The following is a 26,519-nucleotide window of genomic DNA, read 5'->3' as shown; positions in this document are numbered from 1 at the left end:
GCCCCTGAGTATGGTCTGAATTGTGGCCATGCTGGGAGGAAGGAGAGAACTGACCTGCTGCTCGTGTACCCACGTGTCCTCTGCAGCTGTGCTCTACTGCAGCAACATCCTGAAGTCCTCACCCGTGATATACAGGCTCCACCACATGTGCCACATATACCTGAGTCACAGAATCGTAGAAAGCTGAAGGTTGGAAAGGACCTCTAGCGATTGTCTAATCCAAAATCCCCACCTCAAAGCAGGGTCACCTAGAGCAGCTTGCTCAGGACCTTGTTTTATCACCCTTACAGTAAATAACCAAGTCCAAACCTAAAGCCCTAATTCTAACCCCAGCCTGAACCCTAACCCTTGACCCAATTCCAAATGATAACTTCAACACTTACCATCCTAACCATATTCCCTAATCCTAAACCCCTAACTCCAAACCCTCACCCTAACCCAGAGAAGTTGTAGAGTTCCCATCCTTGGAGGTATTTGAAAACCCTAACGTGCTGAATCCAAATCCTAGCTCTAGATTCTATCCTCTCAATTCTTCTATTCTTCTATCAAAGAGAACAGTTCCAAGATATGTTTATTGTACATTTTTTAAATCTTAACTGTACAAAGAAAGCCAAGTAGGTCAGAAAACAATTATATCTTTACAGAGATTTCCTTTCCCACTCCCCAGTCTCCTTCCCATAGATTCTGACAAAGGCACATATACTGCCAGGTCGGTCTCTCAAAGAACACTCTGGCTGCAGAGCCAAAAACCAGTGAAGTCATTCAGTAACAGAAGAACAGGAACATTAAGAAGAGAACACACATCTGCAACTTAGTGTAGTGATAGCATGATGCGTTTTTTTTGTTTATTACAAATGTCATAACTGCATCTTAGCTAGGAAATGTCCCAGCATCATCAGCAATGACAACTAAGGAGGAATCAGTTTTCTGTAACATCTATTAAAACAAAATTAAAAATTAAACTCCGCTTACAAATATTCAGGATTATTATTGAGAATGTACTGTGTACATGCTCTTCTCCTTTATGTACCTCAAGAAGATTCTGTACAGTGTGTATAGCAGCTTGCTGCAACACTGCTGGCAGCTACAACTTCTTGGTGATTTAATACATCAGCTGCACTTACAAAAATTCTTTACTTCCCTAAGAACTAAAAAGGGGGGTGGGGTGGGGTGATGTATGTCAGATGGTAATGAAAATGCAGTTTTACAAGTAACTGATCAACGAAACAGCAGGAGACTGAGGACTTGTAACAGGTACAGGACAGGTTCAACAGAGTCTTGAAAAAAACCCTCTGCCTTCCTCAGACCAAAGCAACAGCAGAGTCCAACAGCATATACTCACACTATAATCCTCTGGAGAACTGAGCAATGTTTGCCAATACCCAGGTTGTGACTCTTCTCAGAAGCTCTAAGACTGCAGAATGTGTACATGCCAATGGGACCTGAAGTATGAGCCCGCCTGGCAAAATGTTGGTGCCTGCTCTAAACGTGATCACTCACTCTCTCAAGATCCAGTGACAATACTGACTAAATCTCCCTCGACTTAGATGAACGCCTAGACGCTTTGTTCGGTATACATACGCACATCACAGAAGCTTAAATATAAGCAAGGTTAAGTCCACTCTTAAGTATTCTTGTTACAGATCTGCAAGTTCTTCCTCCTGCACAGGGAAAACATGCCCAACTATGGCATAGGCACTCTGCTGAACTTTTCCTGCATTCTTCTTACCTTCCGGTTCTCTCCAGATTCAAAGGAGCTTCTGATTGTGACCTTACCTAACATTAGTGAACAAGACACAGTTTGCTCAGTTTCTATCTGTGCTACATCACTCTTCCCATCATGTACATCATATACAGAGTCATTTGTAGCAGCACTGATCTGGAGTATCAACTACACTCCAGTATTCACATGAACAGCAGAATTCACAAGTCACCTTGCTGAGTTGTTTCTTTTGCTTCTTAGATCTTCTCCCCACGAATAAAAAGAAAGACCCATAAAGGATGTGTGAAGAAACAACATTAGGATCATCTTCACATACTTCATTTATTCCATTGTATGAGAGGAGAGTGGTAGGACAATGAGTGTAAAAAGGATTTGATCTCTCAGGTAATTCTGCTTTGGGAAACTGAGCAGCATATTTTCTCTAGTTACAGAAGCTGCTTCTAAACTGTTGACTTGTTTGATAAAGAGTTCTTTGATCACAGAAAGCTGCAAACAGCAGCATTACTGACAGTGCAGCTGGGAACAGATTTGCCACTATTGGCCTTAAAGACTGATTTTTCTTTCAGTTCTTGAGATCTTATGAATAAAGCTACTTCTGTAGAGACTACCAAATCCAAGCACATCTAGTATGGAAAAACATGCTGGTGTTTATGATCTAACACCATGACAAGAACAGTGGAAGTTACATTCTTTTGATACTTCTCTACATTGATAACAGTTTAAAGCTCTTCTTTTGTACATGTCAGAAATTTTCCACACTCCATCATCCAGTTCTGCTCCTGCTCTTCACAAACTTAGCGTTACTTTTAGTCCATTGCAAAGTGACAATCTGGGATACAGAATAAGGAGGAAATTTGTGCCCTGAAACCTGGCCTTTAAATTTTAGGAACTCAAGTCAAATACTGCCACCCAGATCCAGTTTTTCTGAACCTGCCTTGCATGTATGTGGCTGAGCTTCAATATTTGTACAGAAACATGCACTCAGATACACAAATATAGCAGTGTCTTTCTGTTCCTACTACCATATGTGTGTTTATGGCAATTCTGTTTGTTTTAAAAAATGCTGTCTCTCCTTTCTGGTGTGTGTACACCGTTCAGTCTATTGGCACAGTGTCTTCTCCTAGCTTGACTTATACACTATGCCGACGGTTGTTGATCATGGCCACAATGTGTGACAGGTCCAAGCTTTTCATCATCACCTCCATGAACTCCTTGTCTTTCCTTGCTCCCTCCACAAATTCATCCAGAGAAAGTTCACCTGTGTCAGACACAGACAGAAGGCATCAGAATCATGCAAATCCACATTTAAACAAGAAAAGGAGTACAGTAATCTAACTTTAGAGACCACTTACTACACATGCACTGTTCTAAAGCACCAAGAGGCCTCAGAGAGTCTTTTTAAGCTTATATGAAACTTCCCTGATATCCAGGCAACTCCAGCTTTCTTTTTTCTTTTTTTTTTTTTCCCCACACAAGGGGAAAGGTACATAGGAAAGAATAGAGGAAGTGCATAGCTAAGGAGTGCGATCATAGATTCCTATAAATAAGGCTGGATTAGCCGCCTCCTTTTTGTCCTAATTTGTCATAGTCCTAATCTGCCCCATACTTGCTGGTTTTCATGTTTAAAAGAAGTGACAGAAGGAAGATGTGACAGGCAGAAATAGGTTTTCTGTGCTAGGCCAAAAAGTCCTTGTGCAGGGAAGCAGCTTGGCAGAGTTCTTCTGGAATAACAAAAGGGCACATCAGAAGGTAATGAGCACATGAGGTAGCAAAGAAACAAATATCTGTCAGGGACATACAGTGACTACAGTGGCGTTGACCAGCTTTTGACTTCCTGGTCCATAGCATTTCATGTGCTTGCTGTACCGCCTGTAGCAGGCACAGTGAAGAAATTCAGAACTTCAACATTAAATTCCAGTTCTTCCTTTCCCTGCTGCTGAAATATTTAGGAGCACCTGGGGCCATCTGTTAATATTTCCCACTTCTAACTGACATAAGCTACACAGCAAGATACTAAAAGGCAAACTCCTCCCCCCCATTCCACCCCCCCACCCCCACCCACCCCCAAAGTCGTGGACAGAACACAGGTGAGACTTAGTACAGGGAACAAATCCTGTCATATTGATTACGTATGATGCAAGGAGAAAAATGCCTTAGCAAAATTCACAGAGAATGCATTACTGGATGAGAATTCATCTAACAAGCAAATATAAAATGAAGAGGCATAAAGTTCAATCAAGAAAGGAAGACATGGATATCTCTCTGTAGCACAGAGACCACCTGAGTTGGATGACTAAGACAGGAATCTTACCATCTCCATTTACATCAATTTTGTTGAAAACTCGGTTGGTGAACTCTTCTGCACTAGTTTCATGGTCACCACCATTAATAGCTCGAATAGCCTAGAAGAGAAGAACAAGAATAGGAAGCTGCCTAATGGATCCCAAAACAATAGACTGATTCCACTGCAGCCTGTCAGTGTAGATTCAGAACAAGACAATCATGCCTGGTACCTTCCCCATACAAACGAACCAACATCAATAGGAAAACACAGCAGAAATCATCAGGCCCTACAGCTGGCACTGAAGGCTGTGAAGGGAGCATGGGTTTGGAGCACAGAATGAGCAGTGAAACTCAGATGATCATCCTAATTCTGCTTAGGTGGAGGTTAAGCACTGCAGAAATGGCAGAATAAGGATCCACTTAACTGATCCACTTTCTATTACCCTATGGTCCACCAAGCCCAATAAACACTGTCAAACACCCTTGGCATTTGACATTATGAAATTCCTTTCCTATATGTTATGGTCATTTATTTCTATTCTTGCTCTCCCTATTTCCATTTATATACTGCTTCCTGTATATCCTGCTTGTCCCTAAAGCTCAGTGGAAATTATTTTTCAGCTTGAGAAAGTTTAAGCATTATTCACCACTGTTTACTACAATTCATTTTATTCATAACCATATAGTGCAGGGTTCTCTTTTCTTTCCATGCCTAATTGTTTCCTTTGTTTAAGGATGTCCATAAAATATGTGATTCCAGAGCCTTTATATTGACTGTAAGACTATTCACTTTCTAGTTTTTACCTCCTGATATTTGGTAAGTTTCTTCATTCTTTTTCAAATGCCATTTTACTAAAACTAAGTATCACCTCAGCAACTTCCTAAGGCTGCCAAGAAAGACACTGAACTACATCCACAAAATTCAAAGGGCAGTAAATTGGTTGCCATCAATTATCACCCACAAGACTTGTTTCTCAAGAACTCTGTGTTAAACAATTACTATCTGTTGCTTCACTGTGATGTCTGAGTATTTCTAGTACTAGTTATTGGTAGGAAGCTGTATATTATTACAGTTACTGATATGGTTTGGTCTCTTCAATACCCAGCACTAAGATTCATACCCAGGTGAGAATGCATTATTAACATCTTATTAGTGGTTTTATTTGTGGACAGCTCAGGCTTCAAATCTTTATCAAATGCATTTTCTGACTTTTCTTATTCAGAAATTTAAATTATTTAGGATCATTGAATCTTTCCTGCATTTTTCTAGTTTCCCAGTCTTTACAGAATAATCTGAACTTCCAGCATAATTCATTCTGAGCTATTCATAAGATCATGTTTATGCCTGCAATTCCAACACCTTCCATAATAGCTATTTGCATACAATCTTTTCTATTGACAGTCATTCTTCTTCAAACTATTTGCTAGAGTCAGAAATGTTTTATTACATTGATGTTTAGGAGCTGGTTCTAGAAAGCAAACTGGACTAACTCTCCAACTACTATTCACTTGGGGAAAAGGACATAGGAAGGACACATTGCAGAGACTGCAACTGACAGTCATGGAGTCTGAAATCTTGGAAAGTGCAATTTAGGTCCTAGGCAGCTAAAACAATTTTATGGAGTTAGCTATGCTGTTACATATGCTGTGGTGGTAAAGGAGATTCTGTCAAGTCTGCTTACTGGACCATGAGATCGTGAGGAATTCTGCTAAAAGAAAGAATACTGTTAAAGAAGGTCTCATCCATGATCATCCATATGGGGAATAGTGAAAGTCTTACTTGTGTGGTGCATTTGTCTTTAAGGAAAGAAGAAAGAACACAGACCCCTGGAGACTCACCTTAATGATGTTGAGCAATTCATGTCGATCAATGCAGCCATTGCCATCTACATCATAGAGCTTGAAATACCACCGCAATTTCTGCTCCATCTTCCCACGGAGAACAAGGCTGAGGGCAGCCACATACTCCATGAAGTCAATATATCCATCCTGTGGGAAAACAAAAAACAAATTGTGACAGGAACAAACTGAGGGAGTTACAGCTCTGGAGCTGTTTTATCTTATTGCTCTTTAGATTCACAGCTAAAAGAGAAAGAAAAACAAATGGCACGGAGACTTGGACTTAGGAAAAAGCTTTAGTGTACACGCACACTATTTCTCTGGCCACCTTCAAGATCTCCTAAATACCTGGATTCCTGAAGTTATGATCTATTACATGTCTAGGCTATTCTGTGCTCACCACCTGCAGAGATGGAAACTGTCACTCCTCATGGCCAGGATGAATGGACCCCTCTCTGTCCACCAGAGCTGACTGCCTATGGCCTGCTGGGAGAGAAAATTGATCCAGAGCCCTAGCTGCAAGATAAGTGGAAGGTAATTCTACCTTGGGTTTTCTGTACTAGTCTGCTTTGTCTTTGTGGGAAACTACTGCTATTTCAGTAAGCTGTAGATCTCTTCTCCATTCTCTGACAAAAAAAAGTGACTGAAGATTTTTTTTTTTTTTAAATACGTAAAACATGATTTGACAGCTGGAAAAATTGTTCTGTATTTAGGTTTTCAAACACTCCATTTCTTGAATCTACAAAGAAACTCAAAAAGCTCTTGGTTCCTCTGCAAGAGAAATGCCAGACAGTAAAGGTTCATAATCCCTAGATTTAACACTGACTAAAATTTGAAGTAGTTAAAAAGAAACAACAAATAAAGTGTGTATCTCTGTCAAAGATTCTGAATAACTACTTCAACAAATTACAGAGCAAAAAACATGAAACTTTCATTTATTGAGGTATTTAAACAAAGTCAGATGCCTTTCTGGAATGGATGATAAATATATGTAAAAGGCAAATGTAGGTGGACTAGCATAGCACTACTGTTTTACAGCAAGGATCACAACATTTTAAAATATTCATTCAGGATCATTGTAGTACTCCCCTTATGTGAGTTTTTCATAACTTCATTGAGCAAAGTCACAGAAAACGAAGATAACCAGCTCTAAAGGTGGGAAGGAGGGCATGATTGCAATTTATAAAATAACTCTATTGAAAATTTTTTCTCTGTCCTCAGCAGAGTTCTCAGAATCTGAAGGTCCAGAGGGCAGATGATTCCATTCATCATCAGTGTCTGTATTACTACAGGGTGCTTCTTCCTCTGGGTGCTCTTGTTCCTTGCCTTTGTTTATAAAAGGATCTTAGATTAAGTGGCTAACTACTAACAGGCTAAGATTAACTGATGTAGGTCCAACTCCACTAGCTGCCACACTCTTACTTCATTCCCCTTGAGATGACTATCACTTTATTTAGAAGATAGCTTTTTATCTTTGTATGACCAAATTTGATTTTGAGAGTCTTCTTAAAACACTGTTTACTGCATAACATGGGGCTCACAGGAGAACTTGGGAGTGCGTAACATCCTTGAACAAATTTTAAAGTCCTTAAACATCCCAAGAAATGACAGAGGTAAAGGCAAAGACTGGTGCAAGAACTGTAAATGTGTTGGTTTAGTTTATAAAACTGCTTCTCATCACTATCCTCATCCTGGGTCCAGAGAACTTCAGAATGAGAAAGGATATTCTTTGAGATTTGCGGTCATTTCCAGTCATTACCTCCACCACAAGACCTCAGCTACCCTAATGGAGCCTAGCTGCTCCTCTTTTACCTTCAAGAATTTTGTAATATTTCTTATCATTCCTTAACTCCTTATGCCTTCTCAAATATTGTCCAAACCAATGTTCTTTGCTCAGTCCCTAGGTTTTCCTTCTTCAAAACTGACGCCGTGATTTCCTACCTGTTTCACATGTATCTGTGACTAGTTCCTCCCTAACTCACAGACATTTGCTCCAGTCATTTCAGAACCTTGGAGCAGAGAGCAAAGCTGAATTTTCCCAGGCTGCCATAAAACCAAATTTCTCTATCATTGAGATTACAGACCCGCAAGCATAGGCTTAATTTTATATGGATAAAAAACAGGCAAAAGTGAGGGGCATTGCAAGCTTAAAGGAATTATGGGGGCTACTGTTTCCTACCTTAGAAACAGCCACTGATTGCCTGTCACAGTGAGGAATACTACCTACCTGCTAGCTACTGCCATATGCTATACCTCCTAGAACTGAGGAGAGCCACATAGATCATCTGCCCATGCAGTATTTATTTCAGCTGCCAAATACCTGGAAATTACTTCCTCTGTGAATGCTATAATGATTTCTATTGTGTTTGATTCCTGTAGTGTCTACTATATAATACAGATATATTTTTTAATAATAAGAATAAGAACATGTAAGAATAGGAATGAAATCCTTTCATTAGTATTTTGCTAATCAAACAAGGCCAAGCCAATTAATACACAATAAGGAATTCTGAAAATTCAAAGATGAACTTGCACAAGGTAGTTAGATAATAAGGTGTTATTACCTATGGTTATGTTATCTATGTCATTATCTATGCACATTCATTTGCTCCTTGCATTTAGCTCCTTTACATTAGTGTCCCTCAGCAGCTTTCAACACCAATGTTTGTAAGAGAAAACCAAGGACTCTAAAAGTGCAGGAGCTGGTTCACTTTTAAGCAGTATAAGGCAGTTAATTTCCTTGCCAGAGAACTCACCTTGTTCATATCAAACGTGCGGAACATCTGCTCAATGTACTCACTGGCCTCTGGATCCAGCCCTCGAAGCCCAAAGAACTGTTTAAATTCATACTCTGTCAGCTGTCCAGAAGGACACTCCGTCATGAACTTTTTGTACCAGTGGTGGATCTCGATAGCCTGCAGATCATCCACTGTGGAGCTGCTATTGTTCCCCATGCGTATGTGTGGTCAGAAGAATGATGCTATAGGAATGATCTTCTTCCTCCTGTTGCTTTCACAGCACTGCCTGTCTGCTCCTGTCCACGTTTGACATTACTGTCAGTTAAGTGAGGGATCTAACTTTCCAGAAGCCAATTATAGATGTTAATCTGCTTAGAGGCTGATTTACAAACCTGAAAGTTTCAATGATACAAACAGTCTTCTTAGAATGGAAAGGAGGTGCAAAATAATCTAGCAAATCACCACTATTTCAGGAGCCAAATCAGAAAGGGTGAGAAGGTTAATCAGACACTGGCATTAGGAGCTATACCATTTTGGTATACCCTAGAACACTACCCTATTTTTACCCTTGATATAATTATACATGAAGATAAGAGGAAAAGGCTACAAGATGTGGTATTTGAGGTGAAGTAAAGGCCTGCTCTTCTAACTGGATTTGAGAGCCTGTTTTCTCAAATACAAATGTTGGATAACTTAGCGTATAGAACCAGAAAGTGTTACAGAAGTAGCCCATCATAAATGTTAGGTTATGTGGGAAAAAGCTAATCTCCACACACACAAGGCAGATGGGGGAACCCAAATAATCCCCTGACCTGGCTAATCCCAGAACCACCACAGAAGTGCAATCAACCCATAAAAGGCTCATCTGCACAAACAGGAAGGAGCAAAAAGAGACAACCACAGGCTGGGGAACCCAAATAACCCAGTAAAAGAAATGAAGCCCCCGTCCCAGCTCCTTCTAAGGCTGTCATAGGGGAGCCATCAGCCCCGTGGGCCTGGAGGTGACACCCATCACAATGAGTCAATGGGAGAGGTTGTCAAAGTACCCTCCAGACTGAGTGGGGTTACTGCCTGGGGAAAACATTGTGGGGTGCAGGGAAAGAGCAATTGGGGGTTGCACAAGACTTATAATGGGATGTTTAGGGGAGGAACCAAAGGTGGGGAAAGGGATGGGTCTAGGTGGTTTAGGGATGACAAGCATGGGAAAATGGAGAGAAAGGGGATACAAGGGGCTGGCTGCATCTAAAATGATTGCTGGTCAGTATGAGTGTCTAGCCATGCCCAATCACCACAGTCTTTCCTGTCTTCTAACACTTCTAATTCTTCTTCTGGCTGTGCAGCTCTGTTCTGTGTGCATGTGTATGCAAGGGGATTTAAGTGCCCACAACTGGAGTGGGGACCATGGGTCACAGGAGCCTGCATGTATTTGGTGTCAGCAACTGGAATCGGTGAGGATCTAAGTGCCAGCAACTGGTGTCAGACCATGGATCACATGGTCCCGCATGTCTTGGGTGCTAGCAACTGGAGCGAGTGAAAGTGTGTATGTCAGTATATGATCACTAGTGACTATTGAGCCAGACTAACCAGGAAATAGGTTACGTGGTTTGGGAACCAGGTGTGTGTATGTCTCTGTTGGTGAGAGAACTGGAGGAGTTGACTATCGGAAGGACCAGGGGTCCAGCCCAACTGCTGGAGAGACTGTAAGTTGTGGGGTTGAGGGAGACCCACTTGTTTGTGTGTGTTTCTCTGTGCAGGAGACAGAGTAAGACAAAGCAAGGATCCTGAGAGCCTCATCACAGTTACTGAAGGGACCCACAGTGTACATGTCTGTGTCTGCTTTGGTGTGTGCAAGGGGATCTGTACCAGCAACTGTAGTGGGGCCGTGGCCCTTGGGGGTCTGGCATGTCCAGGTGCCAGCAGCTGGGCAGACTGGACATCCAGAGCCAGCTACTGAGTAGATCAAGTGTATAAGTCCAGCTACTGGAGCTACCTGCGTTGTGCATATATGTATATCTCCCACCAATGGATCTTCATCCTTATCTGCCAGAGATGGGGACAGGATGCAGTCACCAGTGCTGTTTGTGTTTGTGTGCATGCTGGGTGCTGCCGTCTGTATTGCTGGCTGGGTGCATATGTATATATGTGTTGTATACATGTGTTTGTGTGTCTACTAAGAATACATTCTCAGCTTTGCAACTGGTTGGACCTGGGAGCATGGAGCTCTTTCCCAGCCTGGGGTCCCTCCCGTGAGAGACAGTCCTCCACAAACTCCTCTGGCATGGCTCCTTTCCACAGGCTGCAGTCCTTTCAGACACAGACTGCTCCAGCACGGGCTTTCCCATGGAGTCACGGCCATCTTCGGGGGCATCCACCTGCTCTGGCATGGGGTCCTCTGCAGGCTGCAGGTGGGCATCTGCTCCCCCGCTCACCTCCATGGGCTGCAGGGGGACAGCCTGACATCTCACCACGGGCTGCAAAGGCATCCCCTCCTCCGGCGCACCTCCTCCCCCTCCTTCTTCACTGGCCTTGGTATCTGCAGAGGTGTTTCTCTCACATCCCACTCCTCTCTCCACTGCAGGTTTCCCTTCTTAAATACATTCTCCCAGAAATGCGACCACCATCGGTGATGGGCTTGGCCTTGGCCAGCTGCGGGTCCGACTTCAAGCCAGGGGAGCTTCGAGCAGCTTCTCACAGGAGCCGGCCCTGCAGCCTCTCCCCCGCTACTAAAACCCCACCACACAAACCCAAAACAAGCAGATGAATCAGAGTCAATCACCATCTTTACTTAGGAATAGCTGTCATTCCAATGTTTTATCTTCACAAACCTGTATCTGTTAAAACACAGTAATAGTTTATTTTTGTAGCATAACTTACAAAAAAAAATCCAAACCCATAAACATTTTATAATAAAATAAAGACAAGCAATTTTAGATGCTGAAACAATGAACAGTGCTAAACAGTGCATGTACTTATCTTTTGTGGCCAGCATCATATAACAATGTAAGTAGTACTGCCTCAAATTCACTTCCTCCAGAGCATATTAAGTCAATGCAACAAGACTATGTATCACAAATGTTTCAGTTACTTATACTGCAGCTGCAGATAAACATTATTAAGACCATTAAAAAACTGTTTGTGTTAATGAAACATAGTGAGATACTAGTATAACTGAGCCTTGAAAATTATCACCATTAATCCATTTAAGAGGGACAGTATGTAAAGGAGATGGAGTATTTCTATCACCTCTGTTAGACACCATTACTAAACATTCTTAAACTAAGAACTCAGAGTTACGTTCAAAATCTTGTTTATAGACAAAGAGGAAGTATACCTTACACATAGAATCATAGATAGAATGGTTTGGCCCCCTTTAAGTACTGAAAGGCCTCTATAAGGTCTCCCTGGAGCCTTCTCCTCTCCAGGCTGAACAACCACAACTCTCTCAGCCTGTCCTCATAGGGGAGGTGCTCCAGCCCTCTGATCATCTTCATGGCCCTCCTCTGGACCTGCTCAAGCAGGTCCATGTCTTTCTTAAGTTGGGGGCCCCAGAGCTGAACGCAGTACTGCAGGGGGGTCTCACCAGAGTGGAGTAGAGGGACAGAATCACCTCCCTCGGCCTGCTGGCCATGCTCCTTTTGATGCAGCCCAGGGTACGGTTGGCTTTCTGGGCTGCAAGTGCACGTTGCTGGCCCATATTCAGTATTTCATCCACCAACACCCCCAAGTCCTCCTCCACAGGGCTGCTATCAATCCACTCATCGCCCGGCCTGTATTTGTGCTTGGGATTGCCCCGACCCATGTGCAGGACCTTGCACTTGGCCTTGTTGAACTTCATGAGTGTCGCATGGGCCCAACTCTCTAGGCTGTCAAGGTCCCTCTGGATGGTATCCCTTCCTTCTAGAGTACCACACTTAGTTTCTATGATTTTTCTGGTGTTACACTCATCTGACTGCTGCTCCTCTGGATATTAAAATCTGTGGTTCACTCTGATGTTTGTGGTGGAGAGGTGTCATGGCAAGTTGTCAGCATCTGGAGTCCTTCACTGGGAGGAATGTGCTGTTCTTGTTAATGGTTTCCTCATCCTCTCTTCTTTTGTTTTCCCTTTCTTCTCTTTCCTTCCACTTAGGCTCATGTATATATGTTTGCTAACATAAATTTATACCTTTCTCTTTCATTTTACATTTACATTTGAATTGACTCTATATGGTGCCCTGTACATAGCTTAGATACATTTACTTTGTTACCCCTAAAACCGGTTTTGTCCAGCGCTGGGTCTGCATTTTTTAAACTAATCATTAGTTAGATCTTTATAGCCATGGGGTCTCCAGCACAAAGACTGTGTCCCATCTCTTTTATCATTCCATTTCTGTTCTCCTCTATGCCAAATCCTGCGTCTCCACTTCTCAAGACCTCAGCTGTTTTACCAGGCCTGTATTTCTCTACTCTACATCATTGTGTTAGAGTTGTAAATATCTCATTCTACCTAGAATAACTGCTTGTTAATACTACCTATATAAAACCGTGGTTGTACCACACAAGGACAAATAAGTAAAATAAATTAGCCATAGACACCTGATAATTAGAGAAACTGCTCTCACAGCTAAGCCAAGTGAAACAAAACTGCAGGCAGGTCATGAAAAATCCAGAGCAGGCCTGGCAAGCCTTAGTCCTGAGGCCTTGCGAACTCAGTGCAGAGCCTATGGCAATACCCAATGACTACAAGGACTACACAGTCACATCGGAAACAGGAATATGAGTGCATTTGAATGTATATGCTAACACATGATGGAGACAGCCGGGAGGCGAGGGAGATTGCGCTTCTTAGACTTCGTGAAATCTTCATGAACTTCATGAAGTTCAAAAAAGCCAAGGCAATGCCCCTGGATTGGGGCAATACAGACTAGGAGGTGACTGGATGGAGAACAGCCCTGTGGAGAAGGACTTGGGGGTACTGGTGGATGAAAAACTGAATATGAGCCAGCAAGGTGCGCTCACAGCCCAGAAAGCCAACTGTATCCTGGGCCGCATCACAAGAAGCGTGGCCAGCAACTCCAGGGAGGCGATTCTGCCCCTCTTCTCTGCTCTGGTGAGACCCCATCTGGAGCACTGCATCCAGCTCTGGGGTCTTCAGTATAAGACAGACATGGACCTGTTGGAGCAGGTCGAGGGGGCCACGGACATGACCGCGGGGCTGGGACACCTCTCCCGTGAGGAAAGTCTGAGAGAGTTGGGGTTGCTCAGCCCAGAGAAGGCTCCAGAGAGACCTTACTGCAGCCTTTTGAGATTGATATATGAAGGTGGCTTATAAGAAAGACAGAGAAAGACTTTTTACATGGGCCTGTAGTGACAGGACAAGGGGCCACGGTTTTCAACTGAATGAGGGCAGGTTTAGATTGGCCATCTCTAGAAGCATTCAAGCTCAGGTTGGACGGGCCCTGAGCAACCTGATCTAGTGGAAGACGTCCCCGCCAGCCCTCGACTTAACATCACGTAGGGCCCACTGCGGCAGCCCGCGCACGCGCAGAAGAGACACACTACCCCAGCCACCGTCTCGCCACACCCCTAAATATGCTCCGAGAGCCTTGGCTGATTGGTTGCTTCCTTGTTAGTGGGCGTATCCCCAAGCCCTATTGGGGATTGGTGATTTTGTGCCATGTTGCAGGATAACCATGGCGTCGAGGCGGCTGCTTCGCCGCAATTAGCTGATGATCATGTCGATCATCCTGTCTCCGTAGCTGACCGGCTATGCTCCTGCTGGGAGGCGGGGCCGCGCTGGAGGCGGAAGCCGCTGCGGAGTGTTCCGGTGCTGAGGTGGCTGGGGGTGGGGTTGGCGTTACAGGCACGGAGCTGTCGCTGGGGTCGTCGGGAGTGGGTCGTCGGCAGGTCAGTGTCTTCCCTACGTCTGTTGGTGTTCTCTTCTCGCTGTGTGGGCTCGGCGCTGTCGCCCTGCTCTCGGCAGCGGTCCCGGACCGGGCTCCTTCTGCCGTGCAGCGCCGGGACACGCCTGCCAGCCCCGCTGGGAGCGGCCCCGCCGGCCTGCGGGGCCCAAGGAACCGGGGCGGGTCCGCAGCTTCTTGGGGTCCAGGGCGGTGAGGAACAGTGGGGTGGGCTGGGCCGGCGACGGCCCTCTCTTTCCCGGGCTCCGGGGTCCGGCGGGCCCCGCTACGCCGGTGCCCACGCTGCGACCATGCTGCCTTTCGCCGGCGGTCTGACCGCGGTGCCCGGACGTAACCGGTAGCGGAGCCCGTCCTGGGAAGGTTTCTGCCCTGTGAGGCCCGCCGGAGGCATTGAGGTCAACTAAGCTCTCGTCGGTAAATTTGCGGGACTGGCGGGGCAGCCATGCGTTCCTCTAGCTGTATCGACGCTGGCTTCCCCTTCCCTTCGTGGAAGGTTGTTGCTAACTCCTGAGGCCTGGGATTGCGGATAACAGCAGTGGTCAAGAGGAGATGTGCTCCTTTGATCCTTGTCTCTTTCAGAGCACCTTTGCACAGCGTGAGAGGTTTGGTCCAGGGCTTGTGTACAGCAGCAGTGCCTTCAATGCCCGTTTGCCTTGAAAAGAAGGGAAATGCAAAGAATTAAACTTAATTTATGTATAATAAACTTATAATAGAATAAATCAGGGGAAAAACCACTGTCAAGTCTTTCTTCCCTGTGGCTGATACCTAGATGCATGGATTTATGCACTGCTTATTACTTTGAGGCAGACAGTGCTGTGACTAGTAATGGACTTAAGCTGTTTGGGTCAGTAAGGGAAGTATATTTCAGAGTAAAGGACCCTCTTCGAGAACACCACTGGTAGTCCCAGTGTTCAAAGTAAAGTCTCATGAGCAAAAGTTCATTAGTCATAGGAATGCTGAGCGAAACATTATTTTCAACTACAGCCAGAACCCAAACTATACTGGCTTACATCATGAACACAGTGCAGGTCTTCTGTGTTCTGCTATTAATTACAAAATTGGAAATCCATACCAAAGTCAGTATGACCCTGGAAGAGCAATAGTCTGTCTTGTCTCCAAGAGCTGTACTGTTTACTTTATTTGGGTGAGGCAGTGGAAAGTGAATAACCTCTGTCCTTTTGTGTTTGTTTACTTCTGTTTATGATGAAATTGGCCAGCATTGTATAATGCTTTCCTGCTATAAGCTCAAAACTAAATACGAAGTGCAAGCACTAGGGTATTCCTGCCACAAGTCCTTGAGGCTAATTCATATGACAGCTACCACCTTGTGCATGGACTGTTGGCTTTGGGACAGTATTTAAAGCTATGTTATGCTTGTTCCTGAAATTATTCTCAGGGAGGTTTCAAAGAAGACTGAGCCAGGGTCTTTATAGTGGTGTCCAGTGACTGGATGAGAGGCAATGAGCACAAACTGAAACACAGGAGGTTGCCTTTGAACATCAGGAAATGGTTTTTAACTGTGTGTGTTACAAAGCACTGGCACAGGTTCCCCAGGGAGGTTGTGGAGCCTCCATCTTTGGAGATATTCAGAAGCTGTCTGGGTACAATCCTGGGCAACTGGCTGTAGGTGGCCCTGTTTGAGCAGGGACGTTGGACCAGATGACCTCTGGAGGCTTCTTCTAACCTCACTCATTCTGTCATTTTGTGATAAGATCCTCCCTGACCCTTCTCTTTGTTGTCTTTCACTGAATTTGCTCCAACAAGTTCCCACCTCTCTTGTTCTGGGGAGCCCAGAACTGGACACAGTACTCCAGATGTAGCCTCACCAGTGCTGAGTAGAGAGGAAGGATCGCCTTCCTCCTGGTAATGTTCCTAATGCAGCCCAGGATGCTGTTGGCCTTTGCTATGAGGGTGCATTGATGGCTGTGGTCGGCTTGTTGCCCACCGTGATTCCCAGGTCCTTTTCTGCAGAGCTGCTTTCCAGATGGTCTGCCTCCAGTGTGTACTGGTGCATGACATTATACTTCCCCAGGTGCAGGAGTTTGCATTTCCCTTTGTTGAACTTCATGAGGTTCCCATTGGCCCATTTCCCCCACCTGTTCAGGTCCCTCTGGATGGCAGCACACCCGTTTGTGGGGCATCAGCCACTCCTAGTTTTCTGTCAGCTGCAAAGTTGCTGAGGATACACTCTGCAGTGGTATCAGCCAGCTGCCTCTGCACTTCTGGGTGCATCCTGTCAGGCCCAGCGGACTTGGTATGACCAGTTTGTGCTCCCTAGCCTGGTCCTTTTCCACATAAGGTAAGTCTTTTTTGCTCCAGACTTTCTATCAGGTGCCAGTGGACTGGGATTCCTGAAGCCTGGTCTTGCTGCTAACAACTGAGGGAAAGAAGACAGTGAGAACCTCAGTCTTTTCTGTGATCGGGGCCACATTTAGCAGTGGGCCTATGTGTTCCCTGGGCTTCCTTTTGCTGTTGTAGAATCACTTTTCATTCCCTTTCACATTCCTTGCTATATTCAGCTCACCTGAGAATACAATTTAAAAGTGAGTTCAAAAGACATGGATTTTTAAGGCTTGAGTTCAGGTTATTAAAGTCCATGCCTGTGCAAATAGGTGCAGACAGGCCTCAGTTCCTCTGTTTGCATTTTGAGGAGGCCAACTGTGAGCCAAACCTAGCAAGGCATGTTAGCTTGAGCTCAGTATCGGGTTAATGTAGCCAGCCTGGACAAAGGCCAGGGAATTTTTTCTCAACATAGTCCATGTACACATGCTTGAAATTGTAATGCCTGTAGCATGCAGGTATGTGCTGAGCCCCGCACATATTTCTGGTTACAACGGATGTCTGCAGATGCCTAGATTCTACTTTTTTTCCATATTTCTAATACCACTTCTAATAATTCATCTATTGGTTCTATCAGTCCTAAATCATGTTATCTTACATTACCTTATGTCACATCTCAAGCATATATTGTACGTTTGTGACTTTAAGAAGCTGTGGTCTAATGCTCAATAGGCAGATCAGATCTATTCTCTTCAAATATTGGCGACTGTCAGAAAGAGGCATTTTTGCATTTGAATGACTGTTTTCTAAAATGTGCTTTTACCACCGCCAAGACAGCAGGTTCTGTTCCTCCTTGGGGCATTGTGGGGGTAGTGGTTTACAAAACTATAAATACTTTATTACTCTTATAATGAACTGGGGATTCCAGGTCTTTAAATGAGTCTTTTATATTACCAGCTTGGTGAACAGTTGATGTTGACAGAAGGAATTTCTCTAGTAGGAACTGTAAAACTATATTATTCTGGAATTCCATGCCTCAGTCTCACCCAGGGCCAGCTGAGAAGTAAGCAAAGTACTAGCACTTTTTTCACTGGCTATTGTATTGATACAGAATGTGGACAGTCCTGGCTTTCTGACAGTATGCTTCTTGAGTAGTTTCATCCTCTGGAACTCTTTGCAAGAGACTGTCTGAGGCCCAGCTTCTTCTCATGTCTTTTTGCTTCACTAACTGCTTCTCAAGCATTTTATTCTGTAGGCTGAAGAGACTAAGCCCATGCCATAGAGCATAAGAAACCAGGGCATGTCTCTGCAAGAGCAGGAAAAATCCGGTTTCCCAAACAGGGAAGACTTTTCACTTTTTATTCTTATTGCAAATGACTGACTGTAATAATCCTAAAGTGTACCATGTAGGATGAAGAATGGGCTTATTTCTTTACTGTTGGATAAATTATTTTCCTCTTTTTTTTTTTTTTTTTTTTCCCCTCTGTCAAGAGTCTTGGTTCATGCAGCCTGTCGGTACCCAAGAGATAAAAAAGAATGACTGAAGGATCTGCGTATGACTGCCCTGCCTTGGAAACCTCTTTACTACTGAATAAGCAGACCTATGAGTTACTGAGTGCATGAAAGAGGTTGGTGTTCACATGCCCTTTTCTGCTATTGATACTCTAATGTGCATTGTGATATTTTCTACTACTGCAAAATCAGGTGGTTAGAAGGTGTGACTGCTACAGAAAAATAATGCACTACTGTTCTCTCCATTGTCTATTTCCACAATTACTAAGATAAAGGAGGTCAGGAATTAGTGGGTCATTGTAGCCAGCTTTAGAAGCCTACTTCTAGCTAAACAGAGACATCTTGTCAACAGTAAAAGATTCCATTTGATGGAGATAATTATTGTAATGTAAACCTGATCTTATGGCTAATGTGAGTTTGCCTAGTTTCAGTTTGCACTATTGGTGTTTCTTTTAATTTGTACAAATTATTTTGCCATTCACAGGCATGGACTTACAGTTGTGATAGATCTATAGCTTTTCTCTTAAGAGATATGTCAAGTGTCACATGTGACCCTTCTTCATAGAGTACTAGAATGATTTAGGTCTTAAGGGACCTTGGGAGTTCATTTGGCCAAACCCTCTGCTCTTAGCTTGGCTAACTTCAAAGTTAGATCAGGTTGCTATGATCCTACTCCTATTTTTATCATCTTCCCTGTGCATACTTATTTTTTCTGATTGAAATTTCTTATGCTGCAACTTGTGTCCACTGCATCACGTCCATCTGCTGTGCACCTCATAAGAAGTGTCTGGCTCTGTCTTTAGCTACCTAATAGGCGATTATAGGGAAGACAGCAATTATATCCCCCTCCTTACCCGCTGTTCTCAAGGCTGAACATGCCCAGTATTCTTAGCCTTTCTGTATATCTTATAATCCAACCCCAAACCATCCTGGGGGCTTTCTGCTGTACTTGCTTCAGTTTGTCCCTGTTATTTTTGTGTATCAGGGAGCTTGAAAGTGGACCCTGTACTTCAAATGTAGTCTTACAAGTGCTGAATAGAAAGGAATAATTGCTTCCCTCAACCTGCTCGCTGCAGTCTTACTAATACAACTCAGTATATAGCTGACCTTCTCTGCTGTGAGAGCACACTGCTGACTGATGTTGAGTTTATCCACCAGCATCCCTAGGTTGTCTTCTGCAACACAGTTTTACAGCCATTTGGTCCCCAGCATATGTTTGTTCCATCCCAGGTGTATGACTCTGTATTTGCCTTTTCTGAACTTTATGATGTTTCTCTAGCATGTTGAGATCCCTCTGGCTGGCAGCTGTCTGCTTAGGCTTATCAAATGCTCATTACAATTTGGTGAACTTACTGAGGTGGATTGCATCCCATTGTCTGGGTTAATAATGGAGAACTTAATTAGCCACTCTCCCCAAAATGACAAATTACGTATTGCTGGCTGGTACTGCTGCATTTTTTTGGTTCTTCACCTCCACTTGCTGGATCAGTTTGGCTCCTGAATTTCAAGGAAAGGAAAGGTATGCTAAGCAGCAGACAGGGAATATATGCTCTCTCCAGACCATTCCCCTATGTTGAGGTCCTGTCCTGTCACATATGTGACATGCAGAGGTCTCATCATCTGTCTAATGTTACACATTTGCATCTACTCAGCAAACATCAGGGGTGAGTTCACCATTCCCACTACTTAGTAACAGAAAGCTTCTTTTATGTATTTACAGGACATGTTTGGCCTGTAAAAAAGTGACTTTACTTAAGAATCACTTACTCTTCTTATGAGTAAACTGAACAGATCATGGTTCTGTAATGCCATTGTTAAGAAAGATTAAGAATTATCTATGAGGGTGACTTGAAATCTGGTATAAAAATGTATTTTTCAATCATACATGTAGAGTGGTAAATGTATCTTCATGTGTCTTAACCAGCACACCCTCTGCTTTTATGTTCAGAGAGTCTGGCTGCTTTTGTTAACATGATCATTTCTTTATTCCTGAGGTTTTACTTTTGCTTACCTCTCTTGGCAGAGGAGATGTATTCCCTGTAAGCCTGGTCACCTCTATAACATTAAAGATCAGCATGAAGGGATGCTTATTCTTCTTAGCAATTTTGACTCTGTATTCTGACTTTTTCTTTTGTTTTAGGCTGAAGATGCTGAGCCGTTTGTCGGGTTTAGCAAGTACTGTTTTACAAGAGCTGTCAGGTGATGATGGAGATGCAGTTACTGAATCCTCTATTGCTGTAAGTACAGTGTTATTTAAAGACTTTCAGATCTTACTGAGTGCTAGTTTGGGGAATGTGAATCATTCGACTGCAGTGAGAACTGTTTCCTGCTTCTTCATTGCTGAGCACTAGACTGAGCTGTCATTCCACTCTGCTTCTCCTATATTCCTAACCTCTTAAGTCAGCACTTTTGTGGGGCAGACCATAATCTCCTTAGTTTCCACATCTCAAGATGATCCTAGAAAACAAACTAGAATTAGGGTGAAGAAAGACTGTTATGAGTACTAATGATTCTGTGTAGCGGAAAGGGGAGCTCTGCATGATTGCGTGACAGTGGGAGGCTTGATCTGTATGTTGCCCTTTGGCACTTGAGATGGTGGATAGTGTGTGAGTGGTAGAGTGTTTCCAGTGCCACTCTTTTCAGATTTGCTCATGTTGTGTTCATCAAAGGTGCTCTCTTTTTGTGTATTGGCTCATGGGTATCCTGAGGTTCCCTCCTGGTATCGCCTAATTGTGTATAGTTCTATAGGCTGCATGAAATGCTTGCAAGTAACAGAGTGCAGCATTTAGGAGTATGAAGATATCATCTGGATGCTATGCTGCAGTCTGTTTAGACTTTTTTCCTCCAGAGCACTCATTTCACTGTTTCAGGTACAAGCTTTAGAGCCAGAAGCAGAAAGCATGGAGGAGGCGCCTGAGGAGCTATTGGAGCGCCTAGCCCAAACAGAAGAACTAGTTGTTCAGCTGAAGGATTTGATCCGAGAAAAGGATGCTCTGCTCCAGCAAAAAGAAACTGTACTCAAGGTATCATTTCTTTCACTGAGGACCTGGGAGCAAGAGTAAAATGTTGCTTCAGCTTTCTGTGCAAGCTAGTCTCTAGTTTCTTTTGAACATCTGAGACACCTGTGCTACTAAATGCATCAATTCCAGAGAAGTATTGGAATCCAAAGAATGGACCCTAACCCAAGAGACGTAGTATAGCATCTGTTCATTTTTCTGAGGGGTAATTCCTTCCAGAGTAGATAAGTTACATCCAAGTTAGGTAACATTTTTGTCTTGGAGCTCCTCAAGGCCCCTGCAGATTCCTGGTGGCTCTAATAAATACTAACATCTTTTGTGTGAGGTTTTTCTTTCCCCACTTCAGAGCGTTTGAGACAAAGAGTAGGCTGTGCTGCAGTCACCCAGCAGTCCGGTGGTTTTATGGCACATAACCAAAGATACATATTGCTTACTTTGAAGTGTGACATGAAAGAAAGTGCAGTTACTTGAGATAGTGTTGAGGGACTGCATATCGTAGAGGAAGTCAGACTGACTTTGTACTAGGAGCTAGGAGAAGTCCCTTGCGTGATCTATCCCTTGAAGAGAAAGTACTAGAGCAGAAGCTAACTATTTTGCTGTTTATAGTGTTTCAGAGCAAATTTGTTTCCTGGATGTGTTTTAATTAGCACTGTTACTGGGGAGGCAGGTTTGGACAAAGAACAGCAAACTGTCAAATTATGTAACTTTTCCAAGTGGTGCTTTCAGGGTGATAGCACTGGAATTTTGAGTGCAGTCAGTTTGTATCCTTTTTTTACAGGAAGAGCGAGAGGCTGCAGATGCTAAGCTGATGAAGCTTAAACTTCACGCCAAAGCCAGATTGGCCTCTCTGAACAAACGCATTGAGGAGCTGACAGAGAAAGGATCACCATTGCCTGCACAGACCTTATCAGAAGAGCAAGCGTATACCAAGGTTGGGAGAACAGGACTACTTAAAAGATGTTAGCCTCTACTGATAATCTGGTGCCACCCTACAATTTAGGTCCCAGTGAGCTAGCAGGTCCTATCTCTCTTGTTAGCAGGACATTTACAACATTAATAGTTTCAGCAAGGATATCTATGCTGTAGGAAGCCAGTCTGTCCAGCTTCCTTGTACTGCAGATGCACTTGGAGTGCACAACTTGATCTCCTCAAGGGTATGAGCTGGTTTCACTTTGCATACCTTCAGTAATCTGTTGTAGCTAAGTTCTTTCCTGCAGAAATCACATATCTATCTGAGCTGTAAGTTTCAAAATGTTATCTGTCATGTGAGTACAGTGAAGGAGAAGGAGGGTTGGCTGAAATACAAGAACAACGAGGTAAGGAAGTCATTAAAATTGAAAGGCAGTAACTTAAATGTAAATATATATTATTTTTTTTCCAGCCATGTAGCTTCCTGTGCCGCCACAAAGTTTTATGGTTAACAAGCCATAATTGTGTAAATCTACGTAAAAGATGAGGGGAAGGTGTCCTGTATGAAGACATTAAAGAAGCTATTAGCTACTATCTAGAAACTCCCATTGAGGCTGGTAATTTTTGAAAACTTAAAATTGTTCTGCTGATCACATAGTTTTCTTTAAAAAGTTAGTAATATTAGGCAAGGGAAATGTGATAGAAGTCCAAACAGATTGCAGGGCATCAGATGATGTTCATTAAAGCAGAGAAGGTAAGGGTTATCTGAAACATTGAAAAAAAAGATTAAAAGATTATAGGAAACATTAAAGGGTGAGTGTGAGAGCTATCAGGTGAGAGGTGACTACTAATGGAGTAAAGATTGGTTCCATGACCTGTGCTTACTATTTTTGATTGACGGCATCATAAAATCATAGAAATGTGCTACTGTAATTCACTTTACGATACAATCTTGAGAATCTTTCTCAATGCAAAGCAGCATTTGGTTTTCATACAGGAAGAATTGGATGATCTTGAAGATTGACACAATATAAAAATAAAGGAAAATTTAGTAAGTGGAAGATCAAGCACTTGTGGTATCCTGCCACTGTATACTGCGAGGCCATGAAAAAAAATCCCCCAGCTGCAGAGGACAGTGAAGGCCCTGGAGGCTGTTTAGCTATGTCACTTTGCATTGCTGTCCTGCTGCTGAGGCTTTTTTTTTTTTTTAGCTTATTCATACATAGCATGTGTAGAGCTGTGTGCTGTTACATTACTTTGTGTAGACTTGCTGTTAGGGACTAGTGAGTGTTCTTGCTTCAAAATTCAAATTTATCAGTTGAAGAAGGCAAAATATGAGACAAAGCTTATCATCAGTTAATCAATGTGATGTAGATTTTTAAGAGGCCTACTCTTTTTTATGTAAGGCAAACAGTTATCCTTACAACTATTGTACTAAGAGTAGCAAGGCCTTGTGTGAAGTGTTGTCATGTTCTGTTCACCTGAAATTAGGAAAGATAAATTGAGAGCAGCAAAAGGGTTTCCATTCTCTGGTCATGTTAGTAGCTGCTTTTACTAGACACTCAAAATAGCTTGGCTATTTAGTCAACCAAAGGCAGAGAGGAAACATAAATTCTGTCTACAGTTGTATGAGGAAGGTAAGCACCAAGAAAGTGGGAGAACGGTTAAAGTGAAAGGACAGTACTGACAGGTGGATGGATGGAAGTAAATTAGCCATTAAGAAAAATGGCCTTCTAATTTGAGGAATGAGGTCTTGATACAGTCTCCAGTGGAGATGGTGTGGACCAGAGCCTTATTAGTTTTGAGTTAGAACATCATTTAAGAGGTATGATGTTAGGGCAGTTACCTGCAATATTATGTATTTGACCCAGAAAGCACTTTTTAGATACTTTCTTGTAAGGTTAGACCTACTGAGAAGCTATAGATTCCTTTATTTACTTATGATTATTTCCCTAAGTAGATGCTGTCTTGAGTAATGGTGATGTTTCCTAGACAGATACCCTGTCATTTGAAGATGAAAAATTTAGGTTAGGGTTGCATGTTGTGTTGAGGTGCTGAGCATCAGTGTTTCCTTTTGGAAATCATGAGGGATAAATATAGCAAAGGTTTGGGGTTTTTTTGGTTTTTTTTCTCTCCGTGATGGGGTCCCCATGGGAAGGCTGTATTTTAAATATCTAATTGGTACTATTACTTCCTGGGCTTTTAACAGAGTGCCTCATTTTCAGCAGAATCGAAATATCAGCTTATGTCTTTTTATTAAGCAGTTGGTATATGTATACAGAACAATTGAGGCTCCTCTTAAACTTTTAAAGTGGGTAAACACAAATTATGTTCAGATGTAAGAGTTTATACATTTTGGAAAAACATGGTATTTGAAAGCTTGGGCTCTGGGAACTTTGTGACTGTGCTACTGTCCTTAATTGTGGTACTCCATGTAGTGGCCAGTGTGCAAGGGCTTTATTGGAAGCTTTTCCAAATCTGACTGTAAATATCAGTCCTGAAAGCTAATCCCAAGTAAGCAAACTAATCCACCCATCTTTCCTCCCTAGCAACTGCTTTGCCCCAGCCTTATAAATTATGTATATCCCTGGCTTCTTAAAGCTTCCTGCACTTCTGTTGTTTCTTTGTTTTTCCTGTCCTACTTCTAAGCTTTAAGTGCAATTAAAGCTTTCCTTGTCTGTGTATTCAACCTGCTTCCAAAGACCTTGTCTGTAGGTGACATCTTTTGAGGAACAGTAGCTTCTTACTTATTACACTGACCTGTAAGTCATTCTAAAAGCCTTCATAAATTTTTCAGAATGGGTTTAAAGGACATAGATACTCTGTAGACTCCATATGTTAATTGGTGATCTTTGATTCAATACCTGTAACACGGAAAAGGAAAGAGATACATTTTGTATATATTCAGTTAAAAATCCCCAGCACTAAGTGCTTGAAGTAGTTGGGAGTGCTGAGGTGATAACAGTAGAGGGATTCTTTTCTTGCTTCTCAGTGACAGTGTTGATACGCTGGACCTAGTATCTGACTCTGTGTTAAGTAGGTGTACAGCTGTGGCATTAGAGAATTGCCTGCCATACAGACAGTCTTTGAGAGACAAAAAAAGAGTGCAGGCGTAGTGTGATAGTATGTCTGAGTAGACATAGCCTAAGCACATTTTATGGGAAATGTTGTCTGAATTTAAATTTCATGGTCATAAACAGAGTATTTTAGTGCCTCAGAGCGGAGTAGAACTGATGATTGTTTGCATGTTCCCTTTGCTTATTTCTAACAAGTTCATTGCTATAAATCTCTTTAGTCTAAAGAGATTTCCATGAGCATTTTCTGTGGTCTAGAATGTTTAATGTCTGCCCCTTTGTCATGTGGAGAATATTCTATTGCTAATTAAAAAAATGTTTCATTTCTGGTATTAGAGAAATCTGTGAAATTAAAAAGCCTCACAAATCAAGGTGGTCATATCATAGATTAGTGTTATGTTTTACTTAATAATATGATTTACCTTAGTTTATATGGTAAGCATTCATGGATAATTGGCCATTCCAAAGTGATTTGACACTTCCCAATTAAAGACATCTTGTGCATATCTACAAAGAAATAGGGAAAATAGTTACTTAACATAGGACAACTTCATTTAAAGAAACAAAGAAAATGTAAAGTTAAGAAATTAAGAAATGTAGTAGAAATAAGCATCTGGTTAGGAGTCAAGAGTGCAGTAGCATTCTAATTTTTTTTTTTAATTGACCAGTAATACTGATCAGTTTTCTTTCTTCTGTTTCTTTTCTTCTCACTTTTTTCCTCTTGCAATGTCAGAATAACCAAAATACAAGTGAAGGGCATAGAGATGAAGCCGAAGCACTGAAAGAGCAGCTCAGGGAGCAAGAGGAGACTGTTCAGGATCTGAAGGAACAGCTGGCTCTAGCCAAAGTGAATCTGGAAGATGCTGAAATCAAGTATGCAACACAGGTACAGAAAAATGTTTCTATTCATCAGTTTGTGTATGTGTCTGTGTTTCTCACCCCACCACTTACACTAGCATGATAGAATAGTTCAGCTGGAAGGGACCTACTGATCCTCTAGTCCAACTGCCTGACCACTTCAGGGCTGACCAAAGCTCAAAGCATATTATTAAGTGCATTGTCCAAATGCCTCTTAAACACTGACAGGCTTGGGGCATTGACCACCTCTCTAGGAAGCCTGTTCCAGTGTGTGACTAACTTATTGTTAAAGATATATTTCCCAGTGTCAAGTCTGAACCTCCCCTGATGCAGCTTTGAACCATTCCCACGCATCTTGTCTCTGGATAATTTGAGAGACAGTTGTTCCT

At 42.7% G+C, this 26,519-nt stretch overlaps 2 protein-coding genes across 4 annotated transcripts in view; one reads left to right on the top strand and one right to left on the bottom strand.

Moving 5' to 3' along the window:
- Nucleotides 1-2,709: 2,709 nt before the first annotated feature.
- LOC142030499 (guanylyl cyclase-activating protein 1-like) lies at nt 2,710-8,910 on the bottom strand. The gene is made up of 4 exons (XM_075026735.1): nt 8,602-8,910; nt 5,846-5,995; nt 4,035-4,125; nt 2,710-2,981 (listed from the first exon to the last, which is right to left on the bottom strand). Exons 1-4 carry the CDS (start codon nt 8,797-8,799, stop codon nt 2,854-2,856), a joined length of 567 nt encoding a protein of 188 aa, XP_074882836.1. The 5' UTR covers nt 8,800-8,910; the 3' UTR covers nt 2,710-2,853.
- Nucleotides 8,911-14,350: 5,440 nt separating this feature from the next.
- Nucleotides 14,351-26,519, top strand: part of GOLGB1 (golgin B1) — a 51,880-nt gene continuing 39,711 nt past the window's right edge. For 2 of the 3 annotated variants that reach the window (XM_075024464.1, XM_075024462.1), the window contains exons 1-6: nt 14,361-14,466; nt 18,252-18,388; nt 20,413-20,509; nt 21,143-21,295; nt 22,068-22,220; nt 26,006-26,158. In XM_075024464.1, the coding sequence (XP_074880565.1) occupies nt 20,420-20,509; nt 21,143-21,295; nt 22,068-22,220; nt 26,006-26,158 (549 nt within the window). In that variant the 5' untranslated portion in view covers nt 14,361-14,466; nt 18,252-18,388; nt 20,413-20,419. Of the gene's footprint in view, nt 14,467-16,584; nt 16,780-18,251; nt 18,389-20,412; nt 20,510-21,142; nt 21,296-22,067; nt 22,221-26,005; nt 26,159-26,519 lie in introns of all 3 variants that reach the window. The other variant, XM_075024463.1, reaches the window with a different exon arrangement.

The sequence above is a fragment of the Buteo buteo genome, chromosome 4, assembly GCF_964188355.1.
Source record: "Buteo buteo chromosome 4, bButBut1.hap1.1, whole genome shotgun sequence".
In the NCBI taxonomy this organism is placed as follows: Eukaryota; Metazoa; Chordata; class Aves; order Accipitriformes; family Accipitridae; genus Buteo; species Buteo buteo.
This window is presented reverse-complemented; position numbering and strand designations above follow the sequence as displayed.

Excerpts from the sequence above, each read along its gene's own strand:
- LOC142030499 (XM_075026735.1), bottom strand. The coding sequence starts at position 8,799 with ATGGGGAACAATAGCAGCTCCACAGTGGATGATCTGCAGGCTATCGAG. Across the intron at positions 5,996-8,601 it reads GCACGTTTGATATGAACAAG|GATGGATATATTGACTTCAT; the intron begins GTGAGTTCTCTG and ends GTTTTCCCACAG. Across the intron at positions 4,126-5,845 it reads AATTGCTCAACATCATTAAG|GCTATTCGAGCTATTAATGG; the intron begins GTGAGTCTCCAG and ends CTTCTCTTCTAG.